Source organism: Miscanthus floridulus, chromosome 3 (assembly GCF_019320115.1).
Source record: "Miscanthus floridulus cultivar M001 chromosome 3, ASM1932011v1, whole genome shotgun sequence".
Lineage (NCBI taxonomy): Eukaryota > Viridiplantae > Streptophyta > Magnoliopsida > Poales > Poaceae > Miscanthus > Miscanthus floridulus.
In genome coordinates, this window is record NC_089582.1 from 61014197 (window position 1) to 61030157 (window position 15961).

Here is a 15961-nt window from a genome sequence, read left to right on the forward strand (position 1 = left end):
CAATTCACCAAAACCAAACTAGAGCTTTCACCGAGCCACCGAGCTCCGTGGCCGAAGTACTTAGAGGACGGTAGCGAGCGCGATTAGGTCACCAATCAACGTGGGAGGCCGTGGCGGTCATGGAGGTACCCTCGGTGTCACCGGAGAAGCCGCCTCCCTTGTTTCCTTTCGCTGACCGGTGGGGTCGTCTGACCCACGGGTCCCACGTGTCTGTGACTGCTTAGTAGAAGTCAATTCAAATAATTCCAGTTTTAGTGCTGTTTTGTAAAATATATCTCTCCAAATTCGTAGATCCCAATGGGGTGATTCCAATTTTGTTAGGATCATGGTGAAGTCTAGTATTTAGGAAAAATATGACATGAACACTTGAAGTGGAAATTTTGGATGAATTAAATAGGAACTTGAAATGTGTTTTAAATGCATGCAAACTTGTTTAAATTATATCTTGAATTTCTATGCTCCACAAATTATGAAATTTTGTAGGTAAGCTATTCTTGCTTAGTAGAAGCTCTGGTAAAAATTTGAGAGTCATTGCATGTATGGTTTTTGAGTTATAGATTTTCCTTTTATCATTGAATGATCCTTGTATGAATTTTTGTAAATTATCTAGGAATCCAAGGACCATGAAATTTTGTGGGGAGTATCCTAGTACCTTAAGGATGCTAGTAAAAATATAAAATCTATTGCTTGACACATTTCACTAAGGTTTCCTAATTATGTCATTTTAAGCCATTATGTCTTATCATTTTTGTGTAGGTTGTTATACTTGCTCCAAAGGTGTGAAATTTTTTATAGTAGCCTACTTAGAGCATGTAGTACCTACTGTAATTTTGGTAGATTAAATGGTGCAGTTGGCATATATATTTATTATTTCTCTTAAATAATTAAATAAATTAAGAAAGGTATTAAGAGAAATGATTTGGTGATGAACACCTTACTTTCTGGTGTTCTTGTGATATGTGTGATGAGTGAGTGAAGTTGGTTTCGTCCATTTATATGTTTGCAACATAAGTTAATAATTATTTTGCTTACATTATGTCCTTCTGGACAGTTCTGGGGACTTTGCAAAGTTCTCCATGATAATTTGGTTTGCTGGAAATGTGGTGAATACAAAAGTTGTAGATAACTTATGTATCTAGCTCCTGTCAAAATTTGGTGGCATTTGACCTAGTACTTTAGGAGTTACAGTCATTTAAAGTTGGATCATAGTTTTGCCTGCTCTCTGTCTTGTGAAGACAGATTTCTGTTGATTAAAGAATTTGACCTGGTAAAGGTTAGAATCATGTCCTTGAGGTCTGAAAATTAATTGTATACAATTTCATAAGCTTTCCAAATTGTCTTGTTGCATGTCATTTGGATTTCTAAATCTCCAGTTATGGCTAGTTTACGGTACCGCTATATAGTTCCTATCTTGCTGAAATACAAATGCTTGTGTGTATGCTTTATTGCAATGTTCTTGTTGATTGTTTAGGGGCTAGCCTAACTTGAGAACATGCTTAGGTGCAGGTGCTAGGTCATTAACTGAAGATAAGCAATTATACATTAGGTTGTATAAACTTGGTAAGTTAAAATGATTTGAACAGAGCTTAAGTTGAAATATGCGGACTGCAGTGAGCATGTGCATTCCCCGAGCATCCTTAACTTCGTTCATGTGCATCCATGATATTTATCTTGTGCATACATGCAATAGGTGTGCCAGAGGGAGTGACTGCTGCTGGAGTTCGAGGGAGCCAACCAGGAGGAGGAGCCCGAGGTGCAGGAAATCGACGAAGTAGCCACCGAGGAGGAATTGCCCGAGTGCCCTGACCACCAACATTCCTCTTTCCTAAAAGGCAAGCCCCAGAGCATATTAAGCCTCCCATGTTTTTACAAATACCTTGAGTATCTTTTATTTGTTGATGATGCATTAAGTATAGGAATTTGTTGGAACCAATTGTTGCATTATATATCCATCCTTGTCTAGATATCGCACAGGAATCCTAATTAAGTTCAGGAACAGGTTAAATACTTAGCCATGCTTAGTGCGGTAGAAGTCAGGTGATTTCCTATCACCTGCGAGCTTTAGGATGAGGTGGATCACGGTTGGCTATATTTGCTATCATGGAAAAGAACCATGTTAATAATGAATTAAGACCGAGCGGAGTCTTGTGCAGGTTTGGACATAGTGACTCTGTCTGTGTCGTTTAAGGACCGATACGCTGTACGTCCTCATGTCATGTTGAACGCAGCCTAACACTTAGCTGGCCAGATAAGTCGTTCTGACCGCGAAGCCGAGTAGCTCAACTCAGGCCAAGAACCATGGGGTTGGATGCATTCTAGAGGTAGTAAGGATGTGCGGAGAGCCATTGGCATAAGCCCAAGGGGAGTCAGGTGCTTAAAATCCTGCACTTCCTGGCAGAGTGGTTCTCTGAGAATGCAGGGCGGCCCGGACCCGCGTCTTTTCTTTTATTTTCTCCTGAGTTGTACCAAAGGTGACTTGTTTGTGACCCTGACGGGGGAAGCAAGGTTTGTGTTAGGAATACCCCATCCAGCTGGATAGGAATCGATTCGAATCGCCGTCTCTCCCAGATAGTGAGAACTTGACTGAGCAGCGGCAACGTAGATTCACTTAATTTAACTAATATGGTTAAATGGATGATGAGGATAATGTTGCCAAGATTTATACCTAATATGGTTATTAATGTTTGCATCTTAATCAAATGATTGCTTAGTACAGGTGCTAATATAGATGACAGGTTAATGGCTAAAAGTCACTGCTAGTTCAGGTCAAAAGTTGATCATTGTTACTTATGCTTTTCCACAAAAAGAAAGTGTCAGCCAGATCCACTAAATTAAGCTATGCATGATCCTTGGTGTCATTTGTTTTGGTTTCCAACGGGTAAGTCTAGCTGAGTACATTCTCGTACTCAGGGTTTATTCCCTCTTGTTGCAGATGACCTTCTATATTAAGGATTCTGTAAGTATTGTCTCCACCCGGTGGGTGATGAAGACTAGATCATGGGCATGATCATTATTTCTCTTATCTGAATGCTTTTGCGGGTTATGATCAGCAAACCAGTATTTGTATTTGAACTCAGGTGTGTAATTCAAACTATTTGCTTCCGCGTACTTTACAACACTTGTTTTGTAATAACGATGACTCTGAGGTGATGTAATCTATTTACAAACCGTCTATGAAATGTTGTAATGTATGATATGTTATGTTGAATTACTATGATCTTGGTTGTATGCAAGTTGGTTTGAAATCCTTTGAGATTTTAGTTGACTGCCGGGTTTATATGGGCTCAAGTGTGAGAATTTGATCGTTTCGGCGATTATTTTTGTACTTGTGCTCTTATAAATTGGTCGGTTATGTGACACTCTAGTACGCCATCTTGACCCTACAATGTCTCCTCCGACAATGGGATGTCTGATTATAGTCCTCCAGTGGAGCTTCCGAGAAGGAGGACCCAGAGGAAGAAGGACGAGGACGACACCGACGCCAAAGACGACGATGACTTCGACGATGACTCCGACAACTCTGACTTTGCCTCGCCTCCTCCCAAGTGAGCGAGGTGAGGATTAAGTAGTTTATAGTTAGTATAAGTAGTTTTAATAGTTTAGGTTAGTTATTATGCTTCCGGACGAGTACAATCATATGCGCATCCAAATTGTATCTATATGTTAGATATATATAAACAATCAATGAAAAAAATTCTAATCGCGCAGATTTGACTCTTCAATGCCACCTTTTTTATATGAAATGCAAAGCAAGTTCTTTCCAATACTACTTCCCAAATGCAAGTGCATGGATTTGATCTCTCGACAAATGTTTTTTTAATTTTCTGTATATTTGTGAATGAAAAAGGAAAAAACCGGTCATATATGGTTGCAGGTTGTTTCTAGGAGAATTTAAAACTAGTTTAACCGCTGACAATCATCGTAGTATAGCATTGGATTAGCATGGCAATGGTCGGCTTAATACGAACACTGTTTAACTTATCCTGTGCCATCCGTTCTCAGTAGCCGATCAATCTAGATCGTTCATTTGGCAACAAACCTAGAAGCGCCTAGCCCATTCTTAACTCCCTCGGGTCCTATTAGGCGCCTTGGCGGTGGTTCGACCTACTAAAAAACCCCAATACGAAACCATTAGTTCTCCCCACCTGTTGTTGCTTCATCTTCATTCTCCCCACCCATTGTCTCATCTTCATTTTGACCCATCGCTTGTACTTGCCCTGCCTCGAGCACCTTGCATTGTCGTCGTGGACAACTGCCCCATGAAGGTTAGATGGATTTGGTCACCCCCCTATTTGCATTTGGTTCCAATTGGTTTTACTTCATTGCAACAGATGTCTTACTTCAGAAGAAGACATTTCAATGCTGAGCAACCTTGTGTTTTGGCGGCTAGGGGTGACACCAGGACCCCTAGATGATGTTGTTTGCTACTTGGGGATGGAGCATTCACTCAGACCGACTGTTGATTGTTGAAGCCGCTGTTCGTCAGCCTTCTCGGACCACAAAATTTGACAAGAATCATTCAACACCATTTTTGTGGAGAGATTTTTGAGCTTTGTAGGACTAGACAGGAAGTAGACATACTTTATAGATACAATGTGTCCAGTGGATAGAGATGTTGTCATCGTCGCTACGGTTAACTGCCTCTGGCTTTCGAGACTGTATCAAACAATTGAGTACTTTAGCAACTACCTTACCCATCCAACATTAAGTCTTAGAATTTATGAAACATTTATGTTAATGAAGATTATGTGTACCGATGAAACCTCTGGATTAGTATGTATGAGTACTGCATAATCATTAAACTATTACTTTGGTTGAACTATTAATTGAATCAGTTGGTCTTGATTGTGGTCCATGTGTACACCTCTATGTAAGCATAGATGATCTAAAATAGGCCTTCTTCTATAGGTGGATAGTATCCTAAACCGATGGTGATACAGCATTTCATCTTGGCAGGAGTGCGAGGGTTTTGAAGGACGTTTTGGCGCCTTGGCGGGAGGCAAAAGCATAGAAAAAGGATCTAGGCTGACCTCTTCACTCAGAGTGTGCAACACTTTGAACCCTGACTGCTCTAAGGCTGCATCTAGCTCCAACTCCTCCCAGTGGTCGGCACCATCCTAGGGCACCGTCGTGAGAAGAACACCTACTTCCAGTGGAGGAGGCTACAACAGGGAAGGGGCCACCCATCCCATGCCGTGTCGAGAACCACCCCTACGCATACCAGCCACCACTTTTGTATCGCTGCGGCTTGAAGACACCTTGGTGGATTTCGTGGAGTGATGGAAACCTAGGATGTCGGTGCCACAGATGCTATAGGGCAAATAATGTAACTCTATTTCTTTCTTGTTCATTCTATTTTCGCAATGCAAATGCTGAAATCCCGCAGTACTTATGGTAATTTGGTTTTTTCGTAGCCCGACTTAGATTGCGGGTTCTTTAAGTGGTTCTTTAAGTGGCACAATCCCCCATATAGAAAATTTCTAAGGACTTTGATTTTGGATTTACGTAACAAGATTTAGGAGCTGAAGGCGGAGGCCAATGTTACAACAAATGAAGAACATCTATAGGAGGAGGAAGAGATTATGCCACAGATTAAAGAAATGGCCAGAGTTCCAACGAAGATGATGGAAGATTTCATACCTTTGAGAAAGAAATATGCTTCCTGTTCTTCTTTCACCTATTTTGTACTTACCTTAGTTCTTGGCATGTTCATTGGCAAGTTGCTTAGTTCACTGCAGTAGATTCAAGTATCAATTTATGATGTATGGGACTGAAATCTATTACTTTTGTATAACTATTGTTAAACTAAATGCAAGGTGATTATCCAGGTGTTCAATTTATTGAAATGTAAATGCTAGTACATCTAAGTATCAATTGATGTGTCGAACTAAAATCTATCACTATTGTACAACTATTATTGAACTAAATGCAAGGTGATTAACCATGTGTTCAATTTATTGAACTATAAATGATAGTAGATCCAAATATCAATTGATGTGTTGGAGGCATCCTACTTCCCTGGACACTGGGCCCTAGTATAGGGGCAACCAATTTATTGAACTGTATATACACTCCTACAGTCCTACCACACCTTCCTCTCATCCATTCCCCACTCTGCTCCCTTGCTCTGCTTCACCCTGCTAGCATCGGACGAAAGGTAGCCTCTCATGTGCTCACTGCTCCTTCACCTTCAACCTCGCCGACACACAAATCTTCAGTGTGTCATCCCTATTTCTCTGCTCTATCCGGATCTAAGGCAACTGCACTAGATCTGCTCCTTCACCGGATTCTATATTCCTTTGTATTGCTCTCTCGTGCTCTCTGCTCCTTCACCTTCAACCTAGCTACAGTAATTTTGTTGGATCTGTAGTTGAAAATGCATCTTCTCATTCTAGAGTTTGTGGCCATGTATATCCGTGGAGTGCAGCTTGTGAGCCTTATTGTCCTCAGTATTGGTTCACCGAATCAGTGCTTTGTGAACAAAGTCGATGAGCTAAATGAAAGTGTACCAATGGATGAGGACAAGGTTGTACTGGTCAAGGCTCGAGATGACATGGAGATTGACAATGATACTGTGGAGGTCAACAATGATCTACAGGATATTATGGAGATTGACAATGATCCCATGGAGGTCAACTAGGATCTGCATGGAGAATGATTAATTATGCAACCAATGATGTACTTATGAAGGTCTTTTAACTTTTGCATAGTGTTGGCCTAATTAGTATCTGCATTTTAGCTTTTGGCATGCTTGTTAGCTTGGTAGTGTCCACCTACTTATTCAATATGAATGTATGGAACTCAAGTTGGATTCTTTTCAATCTGAGAGTATTGGCATTGTGCTTTCCTTATGTTTTCTAAGTGCGTGCTTTGGCCTTCGTCTGAATGTAAATCTATGTACCTTATTATTCACCATCGAACTCAAGTTGGCTTCCTTTCAATCTGAGTACTGGAATTCTGCTTTTCTTAGTTTTCTAAGTGCTAGATTGTGTGCCTTAGTGTTCATCACCATATCTACGGAGGTCTCCGAGTGGTAATAGGACCTAGCCATCGGTGATGGTACTGTGCATTCACCGCTGCTTAGTTGCAAAATTTCCAATCCCGCGTTTGAACCCTCCCGTGCGGAACTAATGAAAGTTCAATTCTCGTGTGTCGTAAAAGATACGCAGAGAGCAAGCAACCTACTCCAACATCTCCCCCTAACCCAACCCCCCCCCCAGCACCCTCCCACCCTGTTGTCGTCCTCCCTCCCCCCACACACATATAGCTTTTCTTTTTCCTCATTGCTGTTCTTCATCATCGTTGCTCCTGCTCATCAGCACTGCTTAGCCCTTGCTCCACGCTAGTGCACTTCGTCGGATTGCCCGCACAGATCCACCGGCGAACGAGCTGCTGCTGTCACCGGCATTGCCACTCATGCTCACCGCCGCCAGATCCAAAGGCAAGTGTAATAAGGCCTTACTTGCATCGTCATTCCTTCTCCTCGAAACTCATCTCCTTACTAATGTTTATTGATGCAATTCCACGGTAGGGCAGCCTCATCTCTTTGGCTGGTGGTGTCCTTCTAGATGAAGGAGGCCCCCAACATGAGGAACGTAGTGGACAACCTCTTAGACGATATGCTTGCCGACATCTTCTGCTACCTCCCCGCCCAGTCCTTGTGCTGCTGCAAGTGTGTTTGTCGCTCCTGGAGGTGTGTCATCTCTGACTCCTATCAATGTAAGAAGCTTTCACAGACTGTCATCGGCTTTTTCTATGGCAGCTAGTGGAAGGGCAATCACCACTTCACCAGCATCATCGGTGAACGGCCCGCCTTGTCCTTCTTGCCCTTCCCCCTTAAAAATATCCTAGTCTTAGATTGTTGCAGGGGCCTCGTTCTTTGCTGGTGAGCAGGGCCTGATGGATTATGTCGCTATGTTGTCTGTAATCCGGCGACCGACAAATGGCATGTACTACCGCGTAGCATCTGTTCTATTGGTTAGGCTCACTTAGGTTTTGACCCAACGTCCTTGCACTTCCATGTGATTGAATTTGTTGAGGTGGAGGGTGCGTGCGTAGGTGTGGAGATCTACTCATCTAAAATTGCAGCATAGATCTTTAAGGAATCTGAATGTGGTGAGGGTAGTATTGTTCTACGTTCAAAATTGAGAAGTGTTTTTCTTAATGGTTTTATGCACATGCTTGAGTACTCTGCGATAGTTGTTGTGGATATGGAGGGAAAGACATGGAGGACAATTCATAAACTAGGTGGTGTTGAAACATCCATCCATCAAGCTCAGGGTCACCTGTGTGTGTGTTGTGCTGATTTTCACAATAGGTCTTGGCTTTTAGTGTGGATACTTGAAGACTATGGTACTAATAACTAGAGTTTGAAGCATGTTGTGGACACGAAGGAACTGTTTGGACGCATGAATATTAAAGTTGGTTCTAAGCTTTGTGACGAGGAGTACAGAGTGATTACAGTTCACCCAGAATAGAATTTCATTTTTCTTGTTGGGAAGGATAGAACATTGATTGCATATGACATGGACCGCAGAAAGGTTCATGTCATCCATGCCCGTGTCATCCGCTTTTGTAGATCAAGAGGGCGTTTCCATATGAACGGGCCTTACTATCTTCCTTATGTTTCCTTGTTCATGGAGTCATTAGAAGAGCAGTAAAGGTGCATTTCCTGCATTTCGTCGTCACGACAGTCTTTGTTCAGATAGGCAGTTGTTTTTATTCTATGTATATAGGCCAATTTTGGCTTGTTAACTAAAGGAGTGGTATGTTCAATATTATTAATTCTACTGCTTTGTTCAGGTTGTGGATCAGAGATGAATAAGAGGGGTTCCATGGTGCATTGGCTACCAATCCGAAGGATGCACTAATTATATTCATTTTGCCCTGTAAGCAGGAGTGCCACATAGAAGGAGCACAGCTACGTCGTTTCGTTATGTAAGTATGTATACATCAGTACCTTTAGTATACTCTATGTACCGCTTGTGTTAGGACATCAGTTGAGAAAGATGTTATTGTAGCGTCCATTGTTATTGTAAAAAATACTCTTATTTGTGAACATGATTTATGAATGTAATGATTATATATCTGTATGCTTTGTGTTCATGAAGCTATTAAGGGCCTAGCTGAATTAGTAACTATTGTGAAACCGGATGAAATTCTATCACCGTCGCTATACGTATGATGCAACAAGGATCAAAAGTATATCACTGTCGAATCCTTTAGTAACCTAACACTGACTAAACGATCATCAAAGGCGGATCGTGGTGCAAGGCGATGGTGACCATGACCTTTGTACTGGCAGATCATACGCTGAAGCAACGGTGGTGTTAACCTCTACACAGGCGTCTCGGCCGTCAAACCGACAGTGAACCCACACCGCTGATAGTCGGGTCGAAGTACAAGGCAACGGTGCAGGTGACCACTACACAGGCGGTTGATGTGCCCACACGGCGGTTTTGATAGCCTCGACACAGGCGGATCATTTGCCAATGCGGCGGTGTTAGTGTACATCCACAAACGAGTCGTGCACCAATGCGACGGAAGTAAAGACCTAATCACGGACGGATCATAAGCCAATCGGCGATGTTAGTGTACACCACAGTCAGTCCCAAATGCCGACGGTGAAGGCTATGATCATCACTATCGACAGCTTACCGCCGAGACCGAAATTGAACTACGATGTACGTTACGACGCGGCTGCGAAAGGTGCGAGTGTAGTAGTGTGGTTGCACGTCATGGAAGGGAGGCATCGGTCGCACGAGCGGCGGGGAGGACGGGCCACGCGACTTGGAGAGGGCAGCAGCACGCCGCGCCTAGTCGGGCTGGCTGTCGAGCGTCGCGACTCGGAGGCGGACGCGCGCTATGCCTGACAAGGCCAGCGGCCGCGCGCTGCGCCTAGAAGGGCGAGTGGTCGTGCGCTCAGAGACGACAGGCGAGCAGATAAGAGCGATAGGAAGAGGAACGAGTGCCCTAGTGCTATTTCAAAAAATGACATGACCGCCATCAGTAAATGGCGAATGCCGAGACATGACCACCATCAGTAAATGGTGAATGACGAGACCAGGACGAAACGAGGGAAAACATCAGGCAAACCTGAGAAAGACGTGCATACATATGAACAGCATAGCATACTAGGATACGTGTATTCCATGTCCAGAATCCAACCCAATAATCCAAACAGTATACAGCCCAACCAAGTAACCTCATACAACCTAAAGAAAAAACAGCGGATCCAATAACCAATTACACCGTCCCTACTAAGGTAATGTTAAAAAGAACACTGCATTCCTCCACCATGAAGCGAGTTGAAAAGACTGGGGCCTGCCTTGAGCAAGCTCCTTTAGTTGTATGGGCCCATGCCAATGCTGGAGCCGCCGTAGGGGGCACCACCAGCGGCATCTCGGGACTTCGAGTAGCTGAGGTAGTACACCTCGCCCAAGATGGCCGTGAAGAAGGTGAAGGCCGCACCAGCGGCGAAGACGCCCTTTCGCACCGTCTCACATGAGAGGGACTCGCCATAGAATATGCCCCTATACCGGGTGTGGTACGCGTTGCGTACTGATCCTGCCAGCAGGCACGCCTCCGCGATGAGGAAGGTCACCCTGTCAATGGGAATGAGACATGTTATTGGTAAACATTTGGATGGGAAGTGCAGTTGATATTACTTGAATAATCAACTTTTATTTTTAGATATGCTGGCTTGATGTTTTGGGTACCCAAATCAGTTGGACATATTCCAAATGTGTCAGAAAATATAGTATATCTGCAATCTGTAGGTAGTCAAAAAACAAAATATATGTTCATGTCATAACAGCTTGAAGCTGGCCACGACAGTCGGCAGTTCCTAGTTCAGGCTTTATTATATGAATTGAGGAAGGAAAGCAAGCAAGCAGGATCCAGAGACGGACAGACAACTCAAGTGATTCCAAATGAAATTTTACTGTGGCTTTTGCGAATAGATTATGGCAGATGCTTCCTCCCGAAGGCTGGCTAGTCAAGGACACCCAGAAAGCAAGGCTATTAATTGATGTTGACTTAGGAATTGCTTAGGAAATGTCACTGTCACATGGTGATCTCAAGAGAAACAGATAAACAAATCAATGACAGGCTATAAAAAAATAATGCGGTTTAACAGTTCATCAGAAAAAACTTTAACAGTTCATCAGAAAAAACTTAACATAAGTCAATTCGTGTAAACAAATATCAAAGCATAGATGTGGATATATCAAGGTAACAAACATGGTTTCATTAATTACTTCATTGCAAGTCCTTGACCAACTGAATAGCTAAGCTACCCAGAACAAATAAAGATGTAGTAGTTGCTAGTTCCTCCAGTAAAGTATAACCAACAACATTTCGACAGCGTGCATTCAAATTTTGAAGAAATCTGGCTTCGTGTATCTTTGTGGATATTGAGAGTTTATATATAGATAGACTTATCTCGAATTATTGTGCAATGTTAATCTTGCAGACTGTACTATTGTGAAAGTTGTCAGGATATCACTGATCATCTAAAACAACACTTACTTGTGATGGAAAGGGCTTTCAACATCTCCCCATCATATCACAGAAATATAAAGTCTGCTAAGCACTAAATCCCATAAAAGTACCAGTGCCAAGCGATTGCCAATTTGTGTTACAAGGATAATGGGAGTGCACCTTTCCTTTTTTTTTAAAAAAAAAAAGGACAATGTGAGTAGTTGGACATCTACAATCAAACATACTAGAAATCTAGCAGATCTATGAAGATAAATGTCTGAGACAGTTCAGAGATCTATGACATGTGCTACTAACTGCCTCCTACCAAGAATTAGTCAAATTATTATTCAGGGGGCATGTGGCTTGAAATATTTGAAACATGGTAGTAAACTGTATGTAAAGCAGATGTTAGCTTGCATGACAGCATGAGGCTACAGAGCTTAAACAATACAGCAACGGCAATACTACACTTCTGCCTCTGTTATATCAACTCTGAGGTGCTAAATACTGAGCATTGCTGTGCAAGTGCAGCTTCAGTAATGAAAGCAAAAGCCTCATGCCAGCAAGGGGCTAACTGGAGAAGGTGGGAGAAATGATTTGCATCTGGCTACCAGAGAAGTACTAGTATTATTACTAATCGATGGATCTCACCACTCGTTCGCCAAAAGCAATAGAGTAAAGCACTGGGTGAGACGCTTGCATTTTAAGACAAGAAAGTGACATTTTGCCACTAAAACAAGCGACACTTCACCTAAGATTGAAAATGAAAAAAAAAAAAAAAAAAAAAGCATGCGCATCGTTGTCCATGCCAGAGGCAACAACGGCGAACTAGTAGTCAGTTCACCACATGGATAGATGGTGCATAACATTCTGTCATCCTTTCCTGCCTAGGCCTAGAAATTAAGCTGTGGAACCTGTGCATCACAAGGTTGAGTTGGAAAGCACAAGATCCAGGTCAACACCAGCCGGCGGAAAACGGATCTTAGTGTTTGAGTTGTGATCCAAATTCAGTTATGTAAGATAATGGTTAACTTCTGACGGAGCGAAGCGAGGCCCGTCGTCGGGAGGCTTGGGCCGAAGCGAAGCGGAGACTGAATTTGAATCGTCGCCTATTAGGGTTTTTCCATCTCTATATATACTTCCTTGAAGCCGCCGTCGTCTTGGGATAAGAAAAGTTGTAAATCCCCGACGTTTGTAACCTCACCCGATATGGTGAAGATTTGCTGGCTGGTGCCCATGGTTTTTCTCTTCTTTCTTGGGAGGGTTTTCCACGTTAAAACCTTGTGTCCCCCGTGTCTGATCTGCTGTTCTTCGTCGTTTATTTTGCCTATAATTTCTAACACTTAGCTAGCGTCGTGCACCCGCAGCTGAAACCACGCGTACACGACGCAGATCCCATCCCAATCTGCTCGTAGAAGTAGAACTAGACGAGCGACGGGGATAGAGCAGAATCCAACCCACCCGAGTCTGGATCTCGGAGAGAGGAGCTAGCAAGGGATCGCCCAACCAAGCAAATCTAGCTCTGCTGGTTAATTATTTCCATGTATGCGAAGAGGAAGTAGTAGCAGGCAATCAATCGCGGGAGGGGTGGAGGAGATTTGGTTCTTTACCATGTGAACAGGAAGAGGATGAGGGCGCAGGCGCGGGAGCCTCCCGGCTTGAGCCCGCGGCCGCAGCAAAAGCAGCGGCTGGCGACCATGAGCACGACCTGCGCGGCGGCGAGGAGGAGCAGCGCGCCGACGCCGTAGCCCGTGGCGATGTCGGAGTCGTAGACGCAGTAGTCGTACTCCTTGGCGGCGTCCGGGGTGACGGTGGCCCGGCTCCGGCGCTGCTCGGCGGCCACGCCCAGGCCGAAGGCGATGACGTCCAGGAGGATCACCACCGCCTGCACGATGACGGACGCCATCGCGAGCGAGCGAGCGAGCTAGCCCGGCTTGCTCCTGTCGGTCGGTCTCTACTAGCTCGCGGCTGAGCTGCTGGTCTGGGCTGGGTACTGCTGGGGTGAGCTAGTTGCCCGGTGCGGTGGTAGGAAGGGTGTAGTTAAAGGCAGTGCGGGTCGCGGGTCGGTGTGGAGTGCAGAGGAGGCGAGGGAAGTGATGAGCCTCTCTTTTTTTGCGTTTTGGGGTGGGTGGTCACGCTCACGCGGCTCTGGTGGAGGTGGGAAGGGGACCGGCTAACGAATGCCATGCGGCAGACGGGTGGGGCGCACCTGGCAGCCGCTACCGGACGGGCGTTGGCGCGTTGCGTTTACCTGCCGGGGTTGGTGCGGGTGGCCTGGGGTGTGGACGTGAGGTGTGGCTTGTCGCCGACGGCCCCTGCTCGGCTCCGCACGGGCACGGCCAGGGCAGGGCAGCGAGTCCAGCGCCGGCGCCGCGACCCGCGCGTACCAGTTTCCACGGCAGAGCCGGCACCACGTGGGCAGCGTTAGCTCAAGTTCATGCTCTTTGAAAAATTTTCTTTTTTTCATATACATGTGGGGAGCGGGGTAATCCCTCTTCTATCATCCAGCTTGTTCGGCAGCAGAAAAAAGTCAGCCTGCTGCCGTTTGCTTCTCGCCTGCCGTGCCGTGGTTATAGGGCAGCACTCAGATTCAGAAGGCACAGGTTTTTCTTTTTTCCTTTTGGCTGCATATAAACACAGTTCGTCTGTTGTGACGATGGCTTCTACCCCGCACCGGGCTCCTGGACCGTGTCATGTACACGTTGTAGTTGTTGGTGAACGTCTCTCTGCTCGTTACAACTTGCACAACATATGTACTATTTCTGTCATAATAGAATGCAATTATGTTATCCGTACTCGTCAAAATATCAAGTCCGACCAAGTTTATAATAAATCAAAATATTTCACGTCTCCAAATTGGTTTATTACGAAAATATATTACATAATTAATCTAATGATACTTATTTTGTATCATAATTATTAGTATTTTCCGTATAACTTTGGTCAAACTCGAAAATATTTGACTCCTTAAAGAACGAGGATTGTAATTTTCAGGGCAGAGGGAGTATTATATATAAACTAGCATAATAGGCATGTTTGCTTGTAACTCTAGATGTCTCGCTTGAGTAAATACATTTCTTGCGAGATGTCTGTTTAATGTAGTTATTTCGCCTGCTCAGACAACAACCGTCTATGTAAGTTTGGTGCCTCAAAAAACAACCCGTGTGCGTTGTTTGGTGCCTCAAAAAGCAACCAGATGCATGAATTACATATGATTCACCGGTCCGTGTGTCTACTCTTGTGAGTCATATGTACACCCTCCACAATACAGTGTGAGCAAGTATTTCGAACCTTCCAAACAAGAAAATTTAGGCTCCATCTCTATAATATGTTTATGAAGTAATGCAATCCTTTAACTTAAAAAACAGTGGACCAAACTTGGCTAACTTGGCTTAGAGCAACCGGCAATTCCCAATAACACCTCCTATCCTCACCAACACTGATTGTCGTTCGCCGTCGCAGTCATGGGAGCGCCTCCCGCATCCATCATTCATTGTCTATGCATCATCGCTTGCATCCGCCATTCGTTTTTTGTGCATTGTCGCCTGCATCCACCATCCACCACATCCTGCTTGGAGAACAACGGCGCATGAGGGGTTGATCCATGCAAGTGGGTGGTCTCTAGTAGGGCGACACTGATGGTGGGGAGAAGGTGGCGGGCCAGGGCTCCAACCTGCCTCGAGCTCTACGACGATGACTCCTAGAGGTCGAGGCCGGCACGGGGGGTTGAGACCGGGTCTAGGCACATCAATGGCCGCTGCCGAAGCTAGGCGCAGCGGTGGCCAGGGCTACTGCTGTCGGGGACCAATATTAGGGTACCCAAAGAGGAGGAGCTAATGACCGTCAACGTTGATTCATTCGCGTGATCAAGAGCGCGACTACACCGCTTGCCGGGTCACTCCTCGTCCGTCCACCGAGACCATGAGCCCCGCCTCAAGCTGACTCCCGAGGGCTGGCTCTGCCTCGCCCGACGTCTAAGGGCAAACTCTGTCTCGCTCGACCCCCAAGGGCTGTCTCCGCCTCGCCCGACGTTTGGGGGCTACCTCCGCCTCACCCGACATCCGAGGGCTGGCTCAGAGGAAAAGGAAGACCCAACATCTTTGAAGGACCTCCCTGGCCTCTGGTTTTTCTTCTATCTCCCATTTGTAATCCCTGTTTCCCCTTGGTCTATAAAAGAGAAGGCAAGGCACCCCACTAAGGGGACCGATCGATTCAACACACCAGGCATCACATCACACACAGCTGAGCAGCAACCAAGCTCTCAGCGTCCATTCGACCTCTCCATCAGAGACTTAGGACCTGTCCCTCTCTTGCCCATTTGTAACCCCTACTATGAACTTTTCAGTGCTAATAACATGAGCAGCAACCACGAACTGGACGTAGGGACATTCTACCTGAACCAGTATAAACCTTGTGTCTTTTAGTACACCATCCGGGTCAGACGCGCAATAACACAAATTTACTCGTTGGTGTTTACTCG

The 15961-nt window shown here is 44.9% G+C and overlaps 1 protein-coding gene across 1 annotated transcript; it reads right to left on the reverse strand.

Moving 5' to 3' along the window:
- Positions 1–10078: 10078 nt before the first annotated feature.
- On the reverse strand, positions 10079–13547 carry LOC136541719 (protein MODIFYING WALL LIGNIN-1-like). Its single transcript, XM_066533770.1, has 2 exons — positions 13092–13547; positions 10079–10604 (listed from the first exon to the last, which is right to left on the reverse strand). Exons 1-2 carry the CDS (start codon positions 13385–13387, stop codon positions 10343–10345), a joined length of 558 nt encoding a protein of 185 aa, XP_066389867.1. The 5' UTR covers positions 13388–13547; the 3' UTR covers positions 10079–10342.
- Between the last annotated feature and the right edge of the window lie 2414 nt (positions 13548–15961).

Bases quoted from the DNA above. Each gene is read 5' to 3' on its own strand.
- LOC136541719 (XM_066533770.1), bottom strand. From the start codon at position 13,387: ATGGCGTCCGTCATCGTGCAGGCGGTGGTGATCCTCCTGGACGTCATC. The intron at 10,605-13,091 runs GTAAAGAACCAA...TCCCATTGACAG, and splicing joins ATCCTCTTCCTGTTCACATG to GGTGACCTTCCTCATCGCGG.